The 15,576-nt window shown below is 50.5% G+C and overlaps 5 protein-coding genes across 5 annotated transcripts; 2 read left to right on the top strand and 3 right to left on the bottom strand.

Moving 5' to 3' along the window:
• Positions 1-1,235: 1,235 nt before the first annotated feature.
• N7539_007230 (caspase family protein) lies at positions 1,236-2,924 on the bottom strand (the record flags this gene model as incomplete). The annotated part of the gene is made up of 6 exons (XM_056936831.1): positions 1,236-1,261; positions 1,341-1,949; positions 2,026-2,391; positions 2,484-2,547; positions 2,619-2,775; positions 2,845-2,924. The coding sequence occupies 6 exons, from the start codon at positions 2,922-2,924 to the stop codon at positions 1,236-1,238; spliced, it is 1,302 nt and encodes a 433-aa protein (XP_056787630.1).
• Positions 2,925-4,812: 1,888 nt separating this feature from the next.
• Positions 4,813-6,888, bottom strand: N7539_007229 (chaperonin-containing T-complex subunit CCT7; the record flags this gene model as incomplete). The annotated part of the gene is made up of 6 exons (XM_056936830.1): positions 4,813-4,916; positions 4,979-5,640; positions 5,727-6,099; positions 6,177-6,513; positions 6,590-6,756; positions 6,843-6,888. 6 exons carry the CDS (start codon positions 6,886-6,888, stop codon positions 4,813-4,815), a joined length of 1,689 nt encoding a protein of 562 aa, XP_056787629.1.
• Positions 6,889-8,013: 1,125 nt separating this feature from the next.
• Positions 8,014-9,669, bottom strand: N7539_007228 (putative histone acetyltransferase Spt10; the record flags this gene model as incomplete). The annotated part of the gene is made up of 2 exons (XM_056936829.1): positions 8,014-9,099; positions 9,169-9,669. The coding sequence occupies 2 exons, from the start codon at positions 9,667-9,669 to the stop codon at positions 8,014-8,016; spliced, it is 1,587 nt and encodes a 528-aa protein (XP_056787628.1).
• A 942-nt stretch (positions 9,670-10,611) lies between these two features.
• On the top strand, positions 10,612-12,379 carry N7539_007227 (lanthionine synthetase C family protein; the record flags this gene model as incomplete). The annotated part of the gene is made up of 4 exons (XM_056936828.1): positions 10,612-10,798; positions 10,874-11,447; positions 11,513-11,526; positions 11,586-12,379. The coding sequence occupies 4 exons, from the start codon at positions 10,612-10,614 to the stop codon at positions 12,377-12,379; spliced, it is 1,569 nt and encodes a 522-aa protein (XP_056787627.1).
• Positions 12,380-13,527: 1,148 nt separating this feature from the next.
• Positions 13,528-14,730, top strand: N7539_007226 (uncharacterized protein; the record flags this gene model as incomplete). Its single annotated transcript, XM_056936827.1, has 1 exon — positions 13,528-14,730. The coding sequence occupies one exon, from the start codon at positions 13,528-13,530 to the stop codon at positions 14,728-14,730; it is 1,203 nt and encodes a 400-aa protein (XP_056787626.1).
• Between the last annotated feature and the right edge of the window lie 846 nt (positions 14,731-15,576).

The raw sequence follows: 15,576 nt of genomic DNA, 5'->3' as shown, positions 1-15,576 counted from the left end.
TGTTTGCTTGCTTCTATTGGACATGATACCCATGTAAGCTACAATCCATACCACAACAGCAAGCCCAGTGTCATACCTCGTTCGGAGAAACTCCCATATCTCTTGCGCTATCTTCCAAGGCACATGCTCAAATAACTCAGACTTGATCATGGATTGATCCGCGAACAAGCCTTTCAAGGCAGAGGCCTTCAAGGAAGGTGCACCAAGTTGCGTATTCCTCGGGTCCCTGTAGGGGAGAAAGGGGCTCTCGTGAAGCCAGTATGATCCCCGCTTGAAATCAGTCTGAACAGATTGCGATTCGTGTATGATAGACATTGCGGATGGTTCATCAGCCACTCAAGCTACTGCACAGTAAAAAGGTGACCTTTGGTCTGGTGACCAAGTAAAGCTGGGCAAATTAAATTACCCCAAAGATCTGATTGATGTTGAGTTCGTATGCGACATGGTCTACAGCGAGCTTATAGTGATTTGCATGACGCGACCTGCGCGTAGGGAGGGAACGCGTCAGGCTTGAGGCTTTGCCGATTAGACATGCCTACAGTTGATATTCACGTGATACGATACCTCGCCAACAGGTCAGCAGTCAACAAGCACCTTCTCTAGGCATGGCCTTTTGAGTCATTTGATAATAATACAGTTGCAGTGTTAGTTAGAATCATTGCTCATTAATTTGGCCAAAAAATCAAAGTGGAGAGTTGTGTGCGCTTCTCGGTGACAGACTTGTGAAAATTTGTTGTCCATATGGTAACCGGAAGCTGCAGCCGTCATCGACTTGGAAGCTGGAATATGCATCCTTCCTTGCGCGGTTAAAGTGGATGTTCGAAGCCCTACTTGAGAGATTACCACCTTTCTGCCCGGGTTGCTATTATATTCCCACCTCGGGTCATCAGATTCCAGACCTATGAGGCGGTCTTGTACGTCTACGATCCTGAATTTGGCGAGTCTCCAATGGACCCGGCCGTCTACATGTACTCATGAGCTTCGAAGACGGAAGATTCGAACCAAGCATACATGAATAAACTACGCAGTAATGTTCAACATTCATATTTTCAATAAGGTGGGGCCGCCATCGACGGTTCATACTCGACCTATCAGTCCCAATCCAACAAACAGCCATGGACACCGGAGAATGAAACATAGTACTGCAAAGGTGTCAATCGCTAAATACCAGCAAAACGACAGAGACATGGAGCAGTCAGAAGTGAGAAAAATATGTCCAATTAATTATGGGGACTTCACATCACATAGAGAAGGTTCGTGTCTGTGGAAAAAAGTTAGCATCCATGAGATCAACGGAAGATTGGCGACCAGTGGGCTTGCACAATAAACATCAAACCTACCGATAGGGTGGCTGCAACTCAGCTGCGGCTTTTGGGTGTATTTAGTTGAAAGCTCGTCTCGAATACTGTTGAGTAGCTGGACGTAACTCTGCTGGGGATTCTTCCGCAAGGCGGCGATAAAGGCCCAGGACATGGCGCCTGTAGCCTGGCCCTCAATTTGAGCGTCCTGGCTGGTTTGGTCATCCTTACTGCCGGACCACATAATCACGTCTGCCGGGCTCGTCTTCGTCTGCTTGTTGCGCTCATACACTTCGTCACCTTTCGTGGCTTTTTTGAGGAAGCCCATCGCAGTGGACATCATGCCTCCCATGTCACCACGCGCGTATGCTGAGACAACACTCAGAAGACCCTGACCAGCTTCCTTGGCCAAATTGGGCTCCTTGAGAATTCCGGCTGTGGAATAGATGTAAGGAAGATCCAGCGCAGACCCCGAGTGGCAGGAATCGAAAATGGCCGTCAGTCGCACACCGGGTTGGAGTGATTGGACCATAATCCGGTGCATCTCATCATCAACAATGTGACCTGCAACTCTGAAATCAACAGGATAGATGACCTCGTCGTATCCGTCGTCTTCGTCGCCGTCCAGATCTGGTGTTTGACCACCATGTCCTATATAAACATACAAGGTTAGCGGATGAAATCTGAATGAAGATGCAATTGCCAAAAGGATTTGACTGTCACCTACCCGAGTAGTGGAAGAAGAGTGAATCGTTGGGCTGCGCGTCTTTGACCAGCCAGTGCATTGCACGCAGTATGTTCGCCTTGGTGGGCTGGCTCATGGGATTCTGTTGATCGTCGGTGAGGAGGACCATGTCCTCACGGGCATAGCCAAAGTTTTGATTGAGGTACGTCGACATATTCTTCACGTCATTGATACATCCTCGAAGCTGACCCTTCTGTCCAAAGTAGTTGATTCCAATGAGCAGCGCCTTTCTCTTGCCGGTACAGCGCGAATACTGGAAGCTGTATCCCTGAGGAGCACCGTGGCCGAACGACACGGGGGCACTGGGAGGAGGGGGTGGGCCGCCACCTGGCGGGGGGCCATAGCTCCCTGATAATCCAAGTCAACACATGTCGTTCATTCAACAGAAAGAGCTCTGTGATTTGTCTTCTACCATCGCGAGTTGAGAAGACGGCACTAACCTGGTTGACGACCATGCATAGGCGGACCAGGAGGCGGCTGCTGATAGCCCGATGGAGGTCCCTGCTGGATTTCAACAAGCTAATGTCAGGATTGTGCTTCATGAGCTTGAAAAAAAAAGTTGCCTGGAAACATACGTGGTGTCCTTGAGGCGGAGCAGGCGATCCGTAAGGCTGAGGCGGCTGCTGCGAGTGACTGTATCCGTAGGGATTCGGCTGCTGTGGTGGCGGCTGGTGGTGGGGATAAGATTGGCCGGGATAGCCACCATATTGCTGCTGTTGCTGATGCATTCCACTATGAAACAACAACGATCGTGTCAGCGCTGATATGGACACCTGAGGTCAACTTGGCGGAAGCGCATACGGATATTGCTGTTGCGGGGGGTAGGCTTGCTGAGGTGGGGGATAGCCCGGGGCGCCCTGGTAGGGCGGGTACCAAGACATCCTGCTGGAATGAATTCGAGATCCTTCAAAGGCGGAAGGGTCTCGGAGGAACACCACAAGGACAAAGAGAGCAAGCAAAAGATATCGGCGGCAAGTGGAAGAAAAAATATGTGTAAGAAAGAAAGCTGATGGAGTTGGGCTGGATGTGGAGAAGGCCGATCTATTGCCGCGCTCGATCGGAGGCACGGGACGGCGCGCCAAGGCCCAGCGGGACCGTTCATGATAACTTGACGATGACACTACCACAAAATTTCGGGTTTCTGAATGAATGAGATTCCACAGTGGTGGTAAGATTTATCTAATCGAATCATTCTACTCCGTCGCTCCATGAATCGTTCAACTATAACTCCACGAGCCTTGAGAATGCGAAGCTCTTCGAAGATTCAATCGGCCATTCATTTGTGTCAGAGACAGAGCATCCTAATCTTGCAAGGAATACAAAAAAATGAGCGACTGGACCAGGCCACAGCCTCACGCAGACCCTCCGGTATATGTTGGCATACATTGACAGACATGATATGGTATAAGCAGAGGCAAGATGCACCTGATCCTGTCCCTGTGCCCGCCGCGCGAGACACTTTATCCTGAGATCTTCGGTAGACGACAACCCTCTGCCCCGACGGTCTCACATTATGGCACTCTTGGTTGGTACTGTAGGTATCGATGCAGCCGAAAACGAGTTCACATTTCACACAGCATAAAGCTTGGTCTATACTCTATCCATTATTCGATTCGGGACTGAGTTCAGGTACATACCGCATCGGTGAAGTGGTCACGTACTAAACCAAGAACCAACTATACTGAATCTGTTTTGACTTTTTTTCGGCACCTCCGAACGGGCTGGCCTCGTTGTCACGAACGTGGCCCCGCCAAGCATACTCAAGCGACGGTCAGATCCAATAGACATCGATGGCATTGTGCTCAAAGCACGAGATGGCCAATACGTGGATCAGCCACGAATGCAAATACGCGCCGCATCTGGTCTGTCGCTCCATAATCTATTACGCTAGAGATTGACTAGCTAGAATATGGGTAGGCCTAAATGTGTTGTGAGTCCGTGACATGAGCGACGTAGTTAGACTCAAGTCCTCCCCTGTCAGCCGATCTAGCAAGAGGCTAGTCTGGAAGCAGCCCAGCCCTTGCGACCTCAATCTCCGCTTCCGAAGTACCCGAAAGTTAGTAGTAGTGGTGCATCTTCCTCGGAAAAGTGCCACAGTCTGTACTCTGTAGTCTGTAGTCTGTACTGATTCAGTACTACTAGTGCCATTTTGGTCCAGATGCCAGCCTCAAGTCAGCCCCCTGATTCAGGTACAAGGGTGGGTATCTCACCTTTCTCACATGTAGCCATGTTCCAAATCCCGGGTGGGATCCCAAGTTGCGTTTGGTGTCTTCTGCTAGGCTCTGTCCATCGTCATTTCGAACGTCAGCCCAACGTGCGCATGTAACGAGCACCCGATCGTGCTTTGGATTATCTCCCCGTATCAAGTTTAGAGAGAAGCTCAGCGGGCAAGGTTTGTTCATAGTCAGTGACACCTATAATCCTCCCGGGAGGTGGGCGGCAATAGTCAGAAGATCGTCCTCGCATTGTATTATGTACTTGTGGGAAGCTGCGGGTGACATTGAGGTGACGATAGTGAGGGTTCGACTATGTATCCACACATTCCACCCTTATCTTCTTCAATCATTTCCCTGTATCGCACATCTACTTCGCCTTGGTATATTGGTAAACATCAAAGCAATGATCGTCATGTATCCAGTGAGGTGGAAAAAGTCATCCCCGAGGCTTCTCGCCTTCCCCTTCAGAGCCATCTCCCACTGACATTGGATCCGACGACCTCGCATTTTTTTTATTGTGGTCTGCTACCTGATCATGGCATTAAATCATACTCTAACGACGAGGCATTCCGCGACCACGACCACGGAGAGCGCGCTGGGCGGCGCCGGGAGGAAGACCTCCGGCGGGAGCACCGGGCTGAGCAGACTCCTCGTTCTCTGTGGGTTCCCACGTCAGTGCTTGCGGTCTTCTAAATCTAAACGGAGTAGGGGTGACTTACTGATCGTCTCGTCCACGCTCAGAATCAAGCAAGCAGCCTCCACGGCGGCTTGGATCGCATTGACCTTGACCAAGCTAGGCTCCCAAACAAAGGCGGCCATGTTGTCCCGAACGCCCTCGTTGTCAAAGTCCACACCAGCCCAGAGATTGTTCTTTCGGTGCTCCACACGCAACCGGTTGAGGATATCTGTAGCATCGAAGCCAGCGTTGTCGCAAAGCTGGCGGGGAATGACCTCGAGGGCCTTAGCGAAGGCCTTGACGACGGCCTGCTGCTTGTGAGGTACATTGCGATCAGCATAGCCATGCAGATAGCTTGACAACTCCATCTCGGTCGCGCCACCGCCGGCAACGATCGTGGTGTTGCGCAGAGCACGCTTCACAATCATGATCGCGTCGTGCAGACTTCGGTCAACCTCGGCGATGAACTGCTCAGCACCACCACGCAGGATAAGAGTACACGTCTTAGCAGCCGGGCACTCGGAGAACAAATTGAAGCGCTCTCCACCAATCTGACGCTCCTCGAATGCACCACAAGTACCGAGGTGACGATCCTGGATGTCACTGCAAGTGGATTGGGTAGCAGCACCAGTGGCCTGGCAGACACGGTCCATATCGTCAGAAGCCACACGGCCAGCACAGAAGATGTCGCGGTCCGCAAAGTATCTGAGGTCGTGAAAGGTAATACGTTAGCAATTGCAAAGCAAATCGACGCAGGACATCAAAGGAAACTAAAGAACTGAGGTACTCACTGGGTAGCAAGATCACCAATGGGCAGCTTGCTCAGAACGACCTTGGCTCCAGTCTTGTAGATAGCTTCCAGCTTGTTGAAAATGATCTTCCACTCGGCATCGACGATAGCCTGGTATTCCGAAACTTGCTCAACGCGAACTTCCGCATTGTCTTTCTCGCTCTTCAGCTCCAGCTCCACATTAAGACACACAATCTTTGGGTCCTTGAAGTACTTGGGCTGCTGCTCAAATCCAGCGTAAGAGAATGTCTTCTTGAACGCCACACCGTTCACGAAGAGAGAGTCCTGCAGACCACCACCGGTAACCTTCTTCACGCCAATCAACTTCTCATTCAGATCATCCTGGTCCAATGAGAGGACTGCATCCACGACCACTAGAAGAATCGCACAAACACATTGTTAGCCGCTACATCGAGAAAAGCAGAGGCGGGTTTCAGGGCCAGTATCTTACTCTTTGTGAAGAAATCCGAGTTGCGCTTGATCAGCTTGCTGTTCATCGCGGTCGCCGCCAATCGTCGGAGAGTCTCAATCTTCTTCTCCTCGCTTCCTGCCGAGTCCAGTATATCCACCGCGATCTCCTTGACCTTGTTCACGGCCATGGAACCTGCGCGCCGAAGACCCTTGATGATGGTCTGCGAGCTGACGCCCTGCTCGACCAAGTCACGAACCTCCTTGAGAATCTCACCGGCGAGGACAACCACGGAGGTTGTTCCATCACCAACCTCGGCGTCTTGAGATCGGGCAATGTCTGTAAGAATGCGGGCGGCGGGGTGTACGATGTCGAGCAACTGTTGCGAACGTCGCTAGTGTTAGTCTCATTTTCGTAGCACTCCACTGTCTGCGCGGTTCAGAATTATTTCGCACCTTCATGACGGTTGCGCCATCGTTGGTAATCGTCTGTTTGCCATTGCTATCCACAAGCAGGAGGTCACCGCCATAGGGACCCAAAGTGCTCTTGACTGTAGATTGCACAGCAACGCAAGCGTTGATATTGGAGATGATCTGGCCCTTGCCCTGAGAAGCGTCGGTGCCTGTTCGATTCGATTGACAACAATTAGCATATTTGAGGATTATCCCACCAAAATGGCCGTTCGGGGGGTAGATTGAAGACACGAACCTTCCTTCAGCACGACAATCGTTGGTGTTTGGCCGTTGAAGGCCATGATGTGAGTTATATGTAAACCGAGACGGTTTCAGAGGGAGGAAAAAAGGGATTGTATGAGAGGATTGTACTTTGGTCCTGGTCGGTACACAGGAGTCGGAGGGGTTTGCTGATCGATCACGGCCAAAATTTCCCAAAGCTTCCATTCTCCCCTCAGAAGCCCCGAAGGCCCAGAAGGCGGTGACCAGCCCGCACACTCTAAAGGTGCTAACTCAAAGGTAACCAACGACCAACTTTATGAACAACAGGGTCAGGGCTAATGAGTGAAAAACACACGTACAGAAAAAATTCATAAAACCTGACTATATAGGTACACACCAGACCAGAATTTAAGACTTGGATTGGAATTCACAATTTCATTGAATAGGACTTTTTATATCAGTCAGTCAATTTCAAGTTCTCAACAGAAGTCCCCCGATATACCTCGTAACGACCTAAACGACCTTCTGGTCTCCAGACTCATGAATATCACCAAGTGGTCCCGTCGCGTTGAGGTCAACAAGCTCTGTGGTAGGATGATACTTTTCAAGTCACACTGTACATTGATTTTCCATTCGCAGAGGCCCTGGACATGATCGAGTTCAGAGCAAAGTTGGAAGAGCCCGGCATTCATCACCAGGTTTGATTCTATGACTCGTAGATTAGTCAATGTCAACGCTATCGGGCCACTTGACGAGGTTCCGCATTTTCCACCTCACGGCTTTCAGGTCGAAGCGTGGAGCTCGGGTCCTTAAGCAGGCAGGTTGTGATTAAGTTGTATTAGGCCGTGAGGTAAGCCTCGGTCTGACTACCGCAACAGACTACGATCATCATGTGGTGTGATTGAAGCACACCCTTCCCAAAGCTACCAAGGTAGATGTCTCCTGAGCCGTATCATGGGACTACTCTGCAATTCTATCTTGCCTCCGTCATGATGGAAGTTTTCAGGTTCACTTGGCGTCAAAGCTTAGAAACAGTGCTAATGTGTAGTGGGTATCCCTTTCGAGTCCGACGAGAAATGAGGTGATGATCCCCGAAATGATGTCTTAACATTGATCAGAAAATTCGACTTCGACGCCAACGGCGATTTCCTGTTAAACTCAGTAATTCCCAAGGTGCATGAACGTCCCCAACGCCCGAGTCCAGCTCAGGTAAAGTCGTAGTTCGCATCAGAAGGGTTACCGTATTCATACTTTGAGAGCAACTCGGCGTCATGTTGCAAGTCTTGATGAGATGAATGATTCATCATACCAAGTACTTCTTGCCGGAAAGGATCAGAGCCATCGTCGACCATCATCTGATAAGCATTACTGGCAGTATGAAAGCGCATAGCATCGTCGAAATTTGACATGTTCATGTGTTGGGGTCCGGGTGCAAAAGCGCCCGCCATGGCATTTTGATGCTGATATCGACGCAGCTGTTGCTGCAGCTGCATTATCTGGGGATCCAGTGGCATGGGACTGAAGCCTGTCATAGGGTGCACAGTTTGCGGAATATTTGCAGGGACGGATGCGTGGATGAATGGATCATTACTTGAAGAGTCGTCCGGTGCTTCGTCCATGGCTTGTGTTATGTCGTTTTGAATTTCAGAATGCACATCAGAGGGCTCTGGTTGTCCGTGGTCGTTAAGGTCCTCCATGTCCATTTCCGCATTTTCGGCAGACGCAGACCGGTCGTCATCCTTGGCGTCTGAGTTCGGTGGTGCTTTGAGAGTCTCCTTGCACTGTGGACAGTCTCGAATCACTCGGTTCACTGTCTCCTTGATTCGCACCCAATGAAACTTTACTGCGATGGCGGCCGTCGTCTTGTTGATCCCCGCATGCTGTTTCATATGGACTTCTTTGGCAATCTCATACTGCTGTTGTGGATCAGAGACAACTTCTTTGTCTTTCAACATCAGTTTCTCGGGTTCGCCGTCGTCGCCGCCAAGTAGCTTGTAGTGGGTGGCAGCACTGCGAAGTCGGCTCTTCTCAGCTCGGTCCGCTCCCCTGGGGTATTTCGAGTGCTTCAGATAGTATCTGATCTTTTCGAACCGATCCTGTGAGACAGAGTCCTCGCCATCCAGACTCAGGCCACGGCCATAGATAATGGCATCGACGAATTCTCCAGGTTGAGACTTAAGCTGACCTCCGCCGGGGACTCGACCAATGCGCTTGAACCCTAACGAATCCCAGAGTCGGCATGAGGCCACGTTAGTCTCGTAAACCAGGTTGAAAACCGCATATGTGTACCCCTGTCAAATATGTTGGTGTGAGACAGTTGAGCGAAAGGCAAAGTCGCTTCCAGGTATGGCGTTACTCACCAAGCGAGGCGCCCATTCGAGATATGCTTCTCCCATCAGCCGACCTACACCTTTATTTCGAGCGGCGTCTGTGACTATGAAGGTTCCGTTACAGACGTGGCTGCTGCGGCCAGGGTAGTTAGGTCGGATATGGAAGCCACCTAGACAGATCTTGGTCCAATTTGCGCCGGCGCGGTCCATCGTATGGGTTTGCTGAACATTCTGGATATCACCCAGCAGCATCACAACACCAAAGTTGGAGAACCAGTATCGTCCAAACTGCGCCAAAGGAATCGGTTCCGTCATGGCATATGTATCTCCCTTCTCAATTTCTTTGTTGAATTGATCAGAGAGATATTTCAGTAATGGTCGAGGAACATCGTCCGCCGAGGCGAACGGCAGAAGCGTTGCGACAGTCACACGATCTCTGAGTGTGACCTGTCTTGGATTCAACGCCAGAGGATAATCCATTTGTCCAAGCCTCGTCACAACGGGCTCGGCATCACCATGGACTTCGGACATGTTGGTATAGTAGTCCGACGATGCTGGTCACGGGACTCTCTGCCATACTAGTCAGGACACACTCTCACACTCTCTCGTCCCCAACAGTTTCCAGGGTGCCCCCAAGAAAGGGGTGGAATAAGAGATAATGGATGGTGTACAGCTGCCGACCAAGAGAAAATCATCGCCACAGACTGCACGGAATTCTCTTCTGCGACTGACTGTAAGACAATCCAAAGATCCCAGTCACTGACCTTCCCTATTGCTTCTAGAAGCTTGTTATTCGCACTTCGAGGACCGCGTGGGTATTCTCGAGTCCGGAATGGCTACAACGCAAGTTACAGAAGCCGTGGTCCTTGCTGACTCATTTCCCTGGCCTCAGGCCATTCATCGTGACCGCACTTCATATCTGAGCCCGGCCCGGTCCCAATAACTGGAAGAACATCTTGTTGAGTTGATTAATAACTATCACTAGTGCTTGGTACAGGTCTCTTTGTCATACGCACATTCATTTCTAATTCCTTATTTTTCACACTGAGGAAGACATGTTATTGGGCAGCTCATGTGCTCACCCCAAATCATGAGACAAACGGCTGGCTGTCGTGAGGGTCTTCAGTAGTAGCGACCAGGACATCAGCACCTCCGAGCGACCGGTCACATGTATGAGCTAGTGCGGTGCAGTACTAGATATCATCTGCCGGCTGAGGTAATGACTTCACCGCGGCGGCGAAGGATTCAATCGCTATCACAATTTGGGCTTTGACCGTCGTTTGCTCAGCTCAAGCCTTCCAAGGCTACCAAGCTGCTCAGTGGCCATGATCGATTAGCGAACGACGATCCCCCGCCTAGCACATAGGTTGAGCGTTATATAAATGATTCTTCGCGGCCTTACTTGCGAATAAATCATCCCATCCAATATCAGCTGAAATCCATATTGACTACTCATTCCAATTGATCACCGCGATGATTATCTCACAACGGCCACGATTCTACGAAAACAAATTAGTGCCGGTGGAAATCAATCCAGTGTCGCTCATCGACAGTCTGCGTCAGCTTCGCATGGCCGTGCACAATGGTGCGGACAAATTGAACGCGAATGAGCCACTTCATGATAAATGGAACCATGGGGGAATGTTCCTTACATTTTCAGGTATCTCTCACGCGCAGATTGATTTCCTTTAAACGCCCCCAACGAGCTTGCTGTGCTATTCAGATTGGGCTTTAGGGATCTCTCTAGCTTTCTTGCGTCTCGACTATCAGAATCCAGTACTGTCTAGTGGCAATGCAACTGCCTCGTCATTCCTGAAAGATGCACTGGCAAGAATTCCATGTGGGCTTCCGGATGTGCCTTTGATCCCATCACGATTATCCCCGGCAGGGTCATTCTCGCCATTGGCCGCTGTTACTCTACGCATTCTCGCGGAAGTTGCAAAGAGCGGATGGGGCGCCGGTGAGAGGCCCAGTATTGCTCCGGAACTCATTAAATGCCTAGAAGATGCTGTCAATCTGGCACTCGAAAATCCATGGATTCTGCCTCATGGCGAACATCGAATGGGTGGAGATGAGATTCTTTACGGTCGTGCCGGCCTGCTTTGGCTGCTTTTGAATGTTCGAGCTCACCAGTATGATGAGTCGACTACTAAGCTTCTTTCTCCTGTCCTTGCTAAACTCCCTAACTTGATCGGTGTAATCATCGACGCCGGCCGCGAGGGCTCCAAGCACTATCGACAGGAGCACAGTGATGAAGATGCGCATCCACTCATGTATGCTTGGATGGAGGGTCATTATGGATTTGGCGCGTGGGTATCTTCTCCATATCAGCTACTTCAGGGCCAGCTTGCTAACTCTCGTGAAAAATCGACAGTGCTCATGGAGCTAGTAAGTGAGATCCAGGGAAAATAGACCAACGCATCGCCAAGCTAATCAATAGATCATAGCGGGTATTCTCTCTGTTCTACTCTCCTGTGCGACAGAAGAGATATCGGAATATATCTCGGAGATCGGTGAGACCATCACAGCACTATGCAAATTTTGTGTGGCTCACAGTGGCCATCTGCCAAAGGCTCTCCCGCCTCGAGATTCAAATGAGCCATCCGAGCTTGTGCAATTCTGTCATGGTTCCCCTGCAATCTTGTTATTGTTGGGCGTGGCCTTCAACAATGAGCAGCTCACACAAGGCTATTGGCATCCAGCATGGGACCAGGCGTTGTACCAGGCGACCTGCCGCGTGTGGGAAGAGGGCCTTCTTTCGAAGGGAGGTAGCTTGTGCCATGGTGTTTCTGGGAATGCGTGGCCATGGCTACTTTTACACGACGCATTCGAGTACAAGGCTGATGTGATCAATGGTGCCAGGAGCAGATTCTTCCAGAACAGTGCTGGATTGGAATCACTGGACGAAAGTCTCCCTTCCAGGCTGACCCCAGACTTCTTTCTGTCGCGAGCATTGGCCTTCATGTTGCATTCATTTGAGACACGTCCGTACAGGGATGATCAAGTTCCCTCGGAGTACGACTATTGCATGCCTGACGAGCCAAACTCACTGTTCAATGGACTGGCAGGAAACCTTGTCGCCTGGGCTGAAACTTGCGCAGTCGTGCAAGCCCGACTGCGTAGGATGATGCTCTCTGAGGACAGGGGTAGTCTTAAGAATGATCATGCTTTCCAGGAAGCGCTTCGATGTCGGTTGGGTTTTCCAATGATTGGTGGCAACGGTGCCCGGGGTGCTCTTTGAGTCTCCAGCTATATCGTGCCTCCGTGAAAGTCGAAAAGCTTACAGGCCACTTTCATCAAGAGTTGGAGACGCCGGATTTAATGACATTGTGTTGCTTCGGGCTTGTACACAGGAAGAGATCTGTTATGCTCCGTTCAAAATCCTCAATTCGCTTCTATCACCTCCGGGCAGTTCAAGCCCGTATAGGTTATATGATAATCAATGAGTGCATTTGAAACAAAGCGATGTGGTATTACTTTAGAACTATGGACCACCTAACTGTGAATACTCATGGAGAAGTCATGGAGAAGGCGTGCTTGAAACTTTTACCTGCGAAGTCCACATGAATCGGGCTGCCCGTACCCGACGTAGCCAGGGCAGGCCTGGCGAAGCCCAAAAGATAAGGTATCCCGGAATATATATCTGGAACCCTTTCGAATGGGGTAGCTGGTTGGAAGATCCTGCCCGTCCTGGTGTCGAATTCTCGGTCATTCCACACAGGCACACACAGTGTTATCGAGTGAACCGATCATATGAAGCGAAAGATCCAAGTAGCGAGGACGACGTCACCTGCCTCCTTATAGTGTCATAAAAATCTGCCGTTTTCTGATCTCGTGCATTCCCAAGGAGTTGGCAAAAACACATGCCCTCGTCCAGGTTCGAACTGGAGACCTTCGGATTACCACCCTGTTAGAGCAGGGTCGTCATATGATCCGTATGAGACCGACGTCATAACCAACTAGACCACGAAGGCAGCTGCGATATGTGCAAAGTTATGGCTTTATCAACCTCTTCTTTATTGCCTCTTTCACAAGTTCAGGCCCAGTTGAGTACGCCTGGGTTTTAAGACTTGACAGCACAGCAAGTGCCCTTAAGGAGGGCCACACAATGCAGACAAGATTATCTCCAAGATGGTCCATCTGCTAAAAATGCCATGAATTGCCCTTTCCAAACTACCGTGATGTTTCAAACATCATTCAAGCCCTCCTCTATTACAACCGAGAGAGACGGGCTGGAACACACTATTCTCCTTTCAGTTCCGAGAGGCATCAGCAGACCACATCGGCAGGCAAAAAAAGAGGGCTCTCCGCCTTCTCAGCCTATTCGGGGCCATCTCGGGGTCACGACTTTTCTGATTTTCTAGGATCTTGAAGCATCTCCAGTGATCGATGACTCTCCTGCCATCTCCACTCGCCCAGTCCACCTTGGGCGAAAAGTGCGCAGTCTATTTGGATCACGTCAGCGACCAACTTCCCTTGTTCCTGCACTCCCTTCGCCCTCGGCTCGATCCTTATTTGACCTCTTCGGCCTCGACACTCCGATCGGTCGCGCAGGCGCTGCCATTCGAAGTCGACGAACAAATTCTTGCTGTCACTGCTACAGTTCTCATCCTTGTTTCGAGTGTGATCGCCATGAGTTGGGGAAACCCTTTCAACAATCTCTGGCGGCGCTCGCCCAATTACGCCAATGCCCCGCAAGTTCGCGATGATGACTATAGCTACATCACCCCGGGCGATATCGTCGACCCTTCTGCACAGCCGGCCCGATACGGTAATCGGTATGACGCCGGCTCCGCCGAGAATGAGCCAGATATCATCTGTCTCAAGCACCGGGGAACGACCTACCCGTTGCATTTCCGACCCTACGCCATCGACGATGGGTTGTTGACTGTGGGAGATCTACGCCACACGGCTGCCGCGAAGATGGGTGCCAGCCACCCTAATCAGATTCGACTGCTGTACAAAGGCAACCTTTTAAAGGATGATCACCGAAGTTGCAAGGCAGAGGGTTTGAAGCAACATTCTCAGGTCTTTTGTGTCGTTTCTGAAGCCGGATCCTTGACACCAAGCGACGTTTCTGACCCCGACAATGCGTCTGCTCAAGAAGTCACCATCGATACCGACGAAGTGCTTGGGCCAGTTAACTCCTCTGGCAAGAAGAAGAGCAACAAGAAGAAAAAGAAGAAGGCGGGGAAGCGTAGCGAGGAGGCTTCTGCGTCAGACTTCCTCTCGCCGTCGCCTTCCTCTGTGCCGCCCAGGCCCACCTCTGCTGGCGCAGGCACTCCGGCCCCTTCCCCTAACATAAAGATTCTCAAGACCCCACTCGAACAAGTCAACGCCTTGACCGCGTATCTCCAACAGGTGTTGGTTCCGCTATGTGAAGAATATCTCGCGAACCCACCAACAGATACGAAGAAGCGAGAGTTCGAATATCGGAAACTGAGTGAGACAATTCTGGCACAAGTGATGTTGAAGGCCGATGGCATTGAACCCGACGGAAACGAGGTCGTTCGCAATGCCCGCAAAGCTTTGATTAAAGAAGCACAAAGCTGCCTAAACCGGTTGGATGAAGTCGGCAAAGAGCAATCCTAGCCAAACCCTTCAATCTTGACCATTGATAAATCCTTCTTGGAATGAACCATGTCGTTGGAGCTTTGTCCACGAGCTCGGCAGGCACTATAAAGCTTGGGACCTGATGACCAGAAAGTAGGGCTAGTATATCAATAGCCCCCGGTGCAGCGATCTACTATACGTCTGCCAAAGTCGTTCGCTTCTCGGCCATTGCCGTCTATAGCGCGAATTGATCCACAGCTCTCTAGGCTCCATCGCATCCACGCATTGTCGGGCCATGAGGTCACGCCGAGCTTACGGGAATCTGAGAAAACATAGATCCCTGACGGGAAATCACTTTCCTTCTATCTTGTAGCCAGGCTCAAATTACGTGCTCAAATTATAGACAACCCTTATAATGACATTTGATGGATAGCTGCGAGAATGATTGGGTTATGTTTCATACTCACGACAAGCTTGTTCATACTTCATGGGTCAATCTTGTGTTTCGGCTCACATTCATGACGGTACATACTACATAGATCCATTAACAATGCGTCAGGCAAGCTCAAGGCGGAATGGACGTTAGTGTCCCAGCGCAGATGTTGGCATGATAAGCGCCTCGTAAGATGTACCCTTACCATGCCTTGATGCACGACCTTATCCCAGGCTTAGTTTTCAAACATATTTCGATCATTACCGGGCCTTATCAAAATTGGCTGTTATAACATCCACTTTAATACCGAACAAGATGGCACGCCTGATATCGCTGGGGGTAGTGTGGCTGAGGATCGCTTATGAAACCTCCTCAATCCAGATTGGCCCCCAACCTCACATTATTTACCACAAAGGCCCTGCGGCGGATGGCGTGGTATTGTTCGTGGACTC

The sequence above is a fragment of the Penicillium diatomitis genome, assembly GCF_028827545.1.
Source record: "Penicillium diatomitis strain IBT 30728 chromosome Unknown utg000010l_segment0_segment0, whole genome shotgun sequence".
NCBI lineage: Eukaryota > Fungi > Ascomycota > Eurotiomycetes > Eurotiales > Aspergillaceae > Penicillium > Penicillium diatomitis.
Note: the sequence above shows the minus strand (reverse complement) of the source record. Positions and strands in the feature narration are given on the sequence as shown.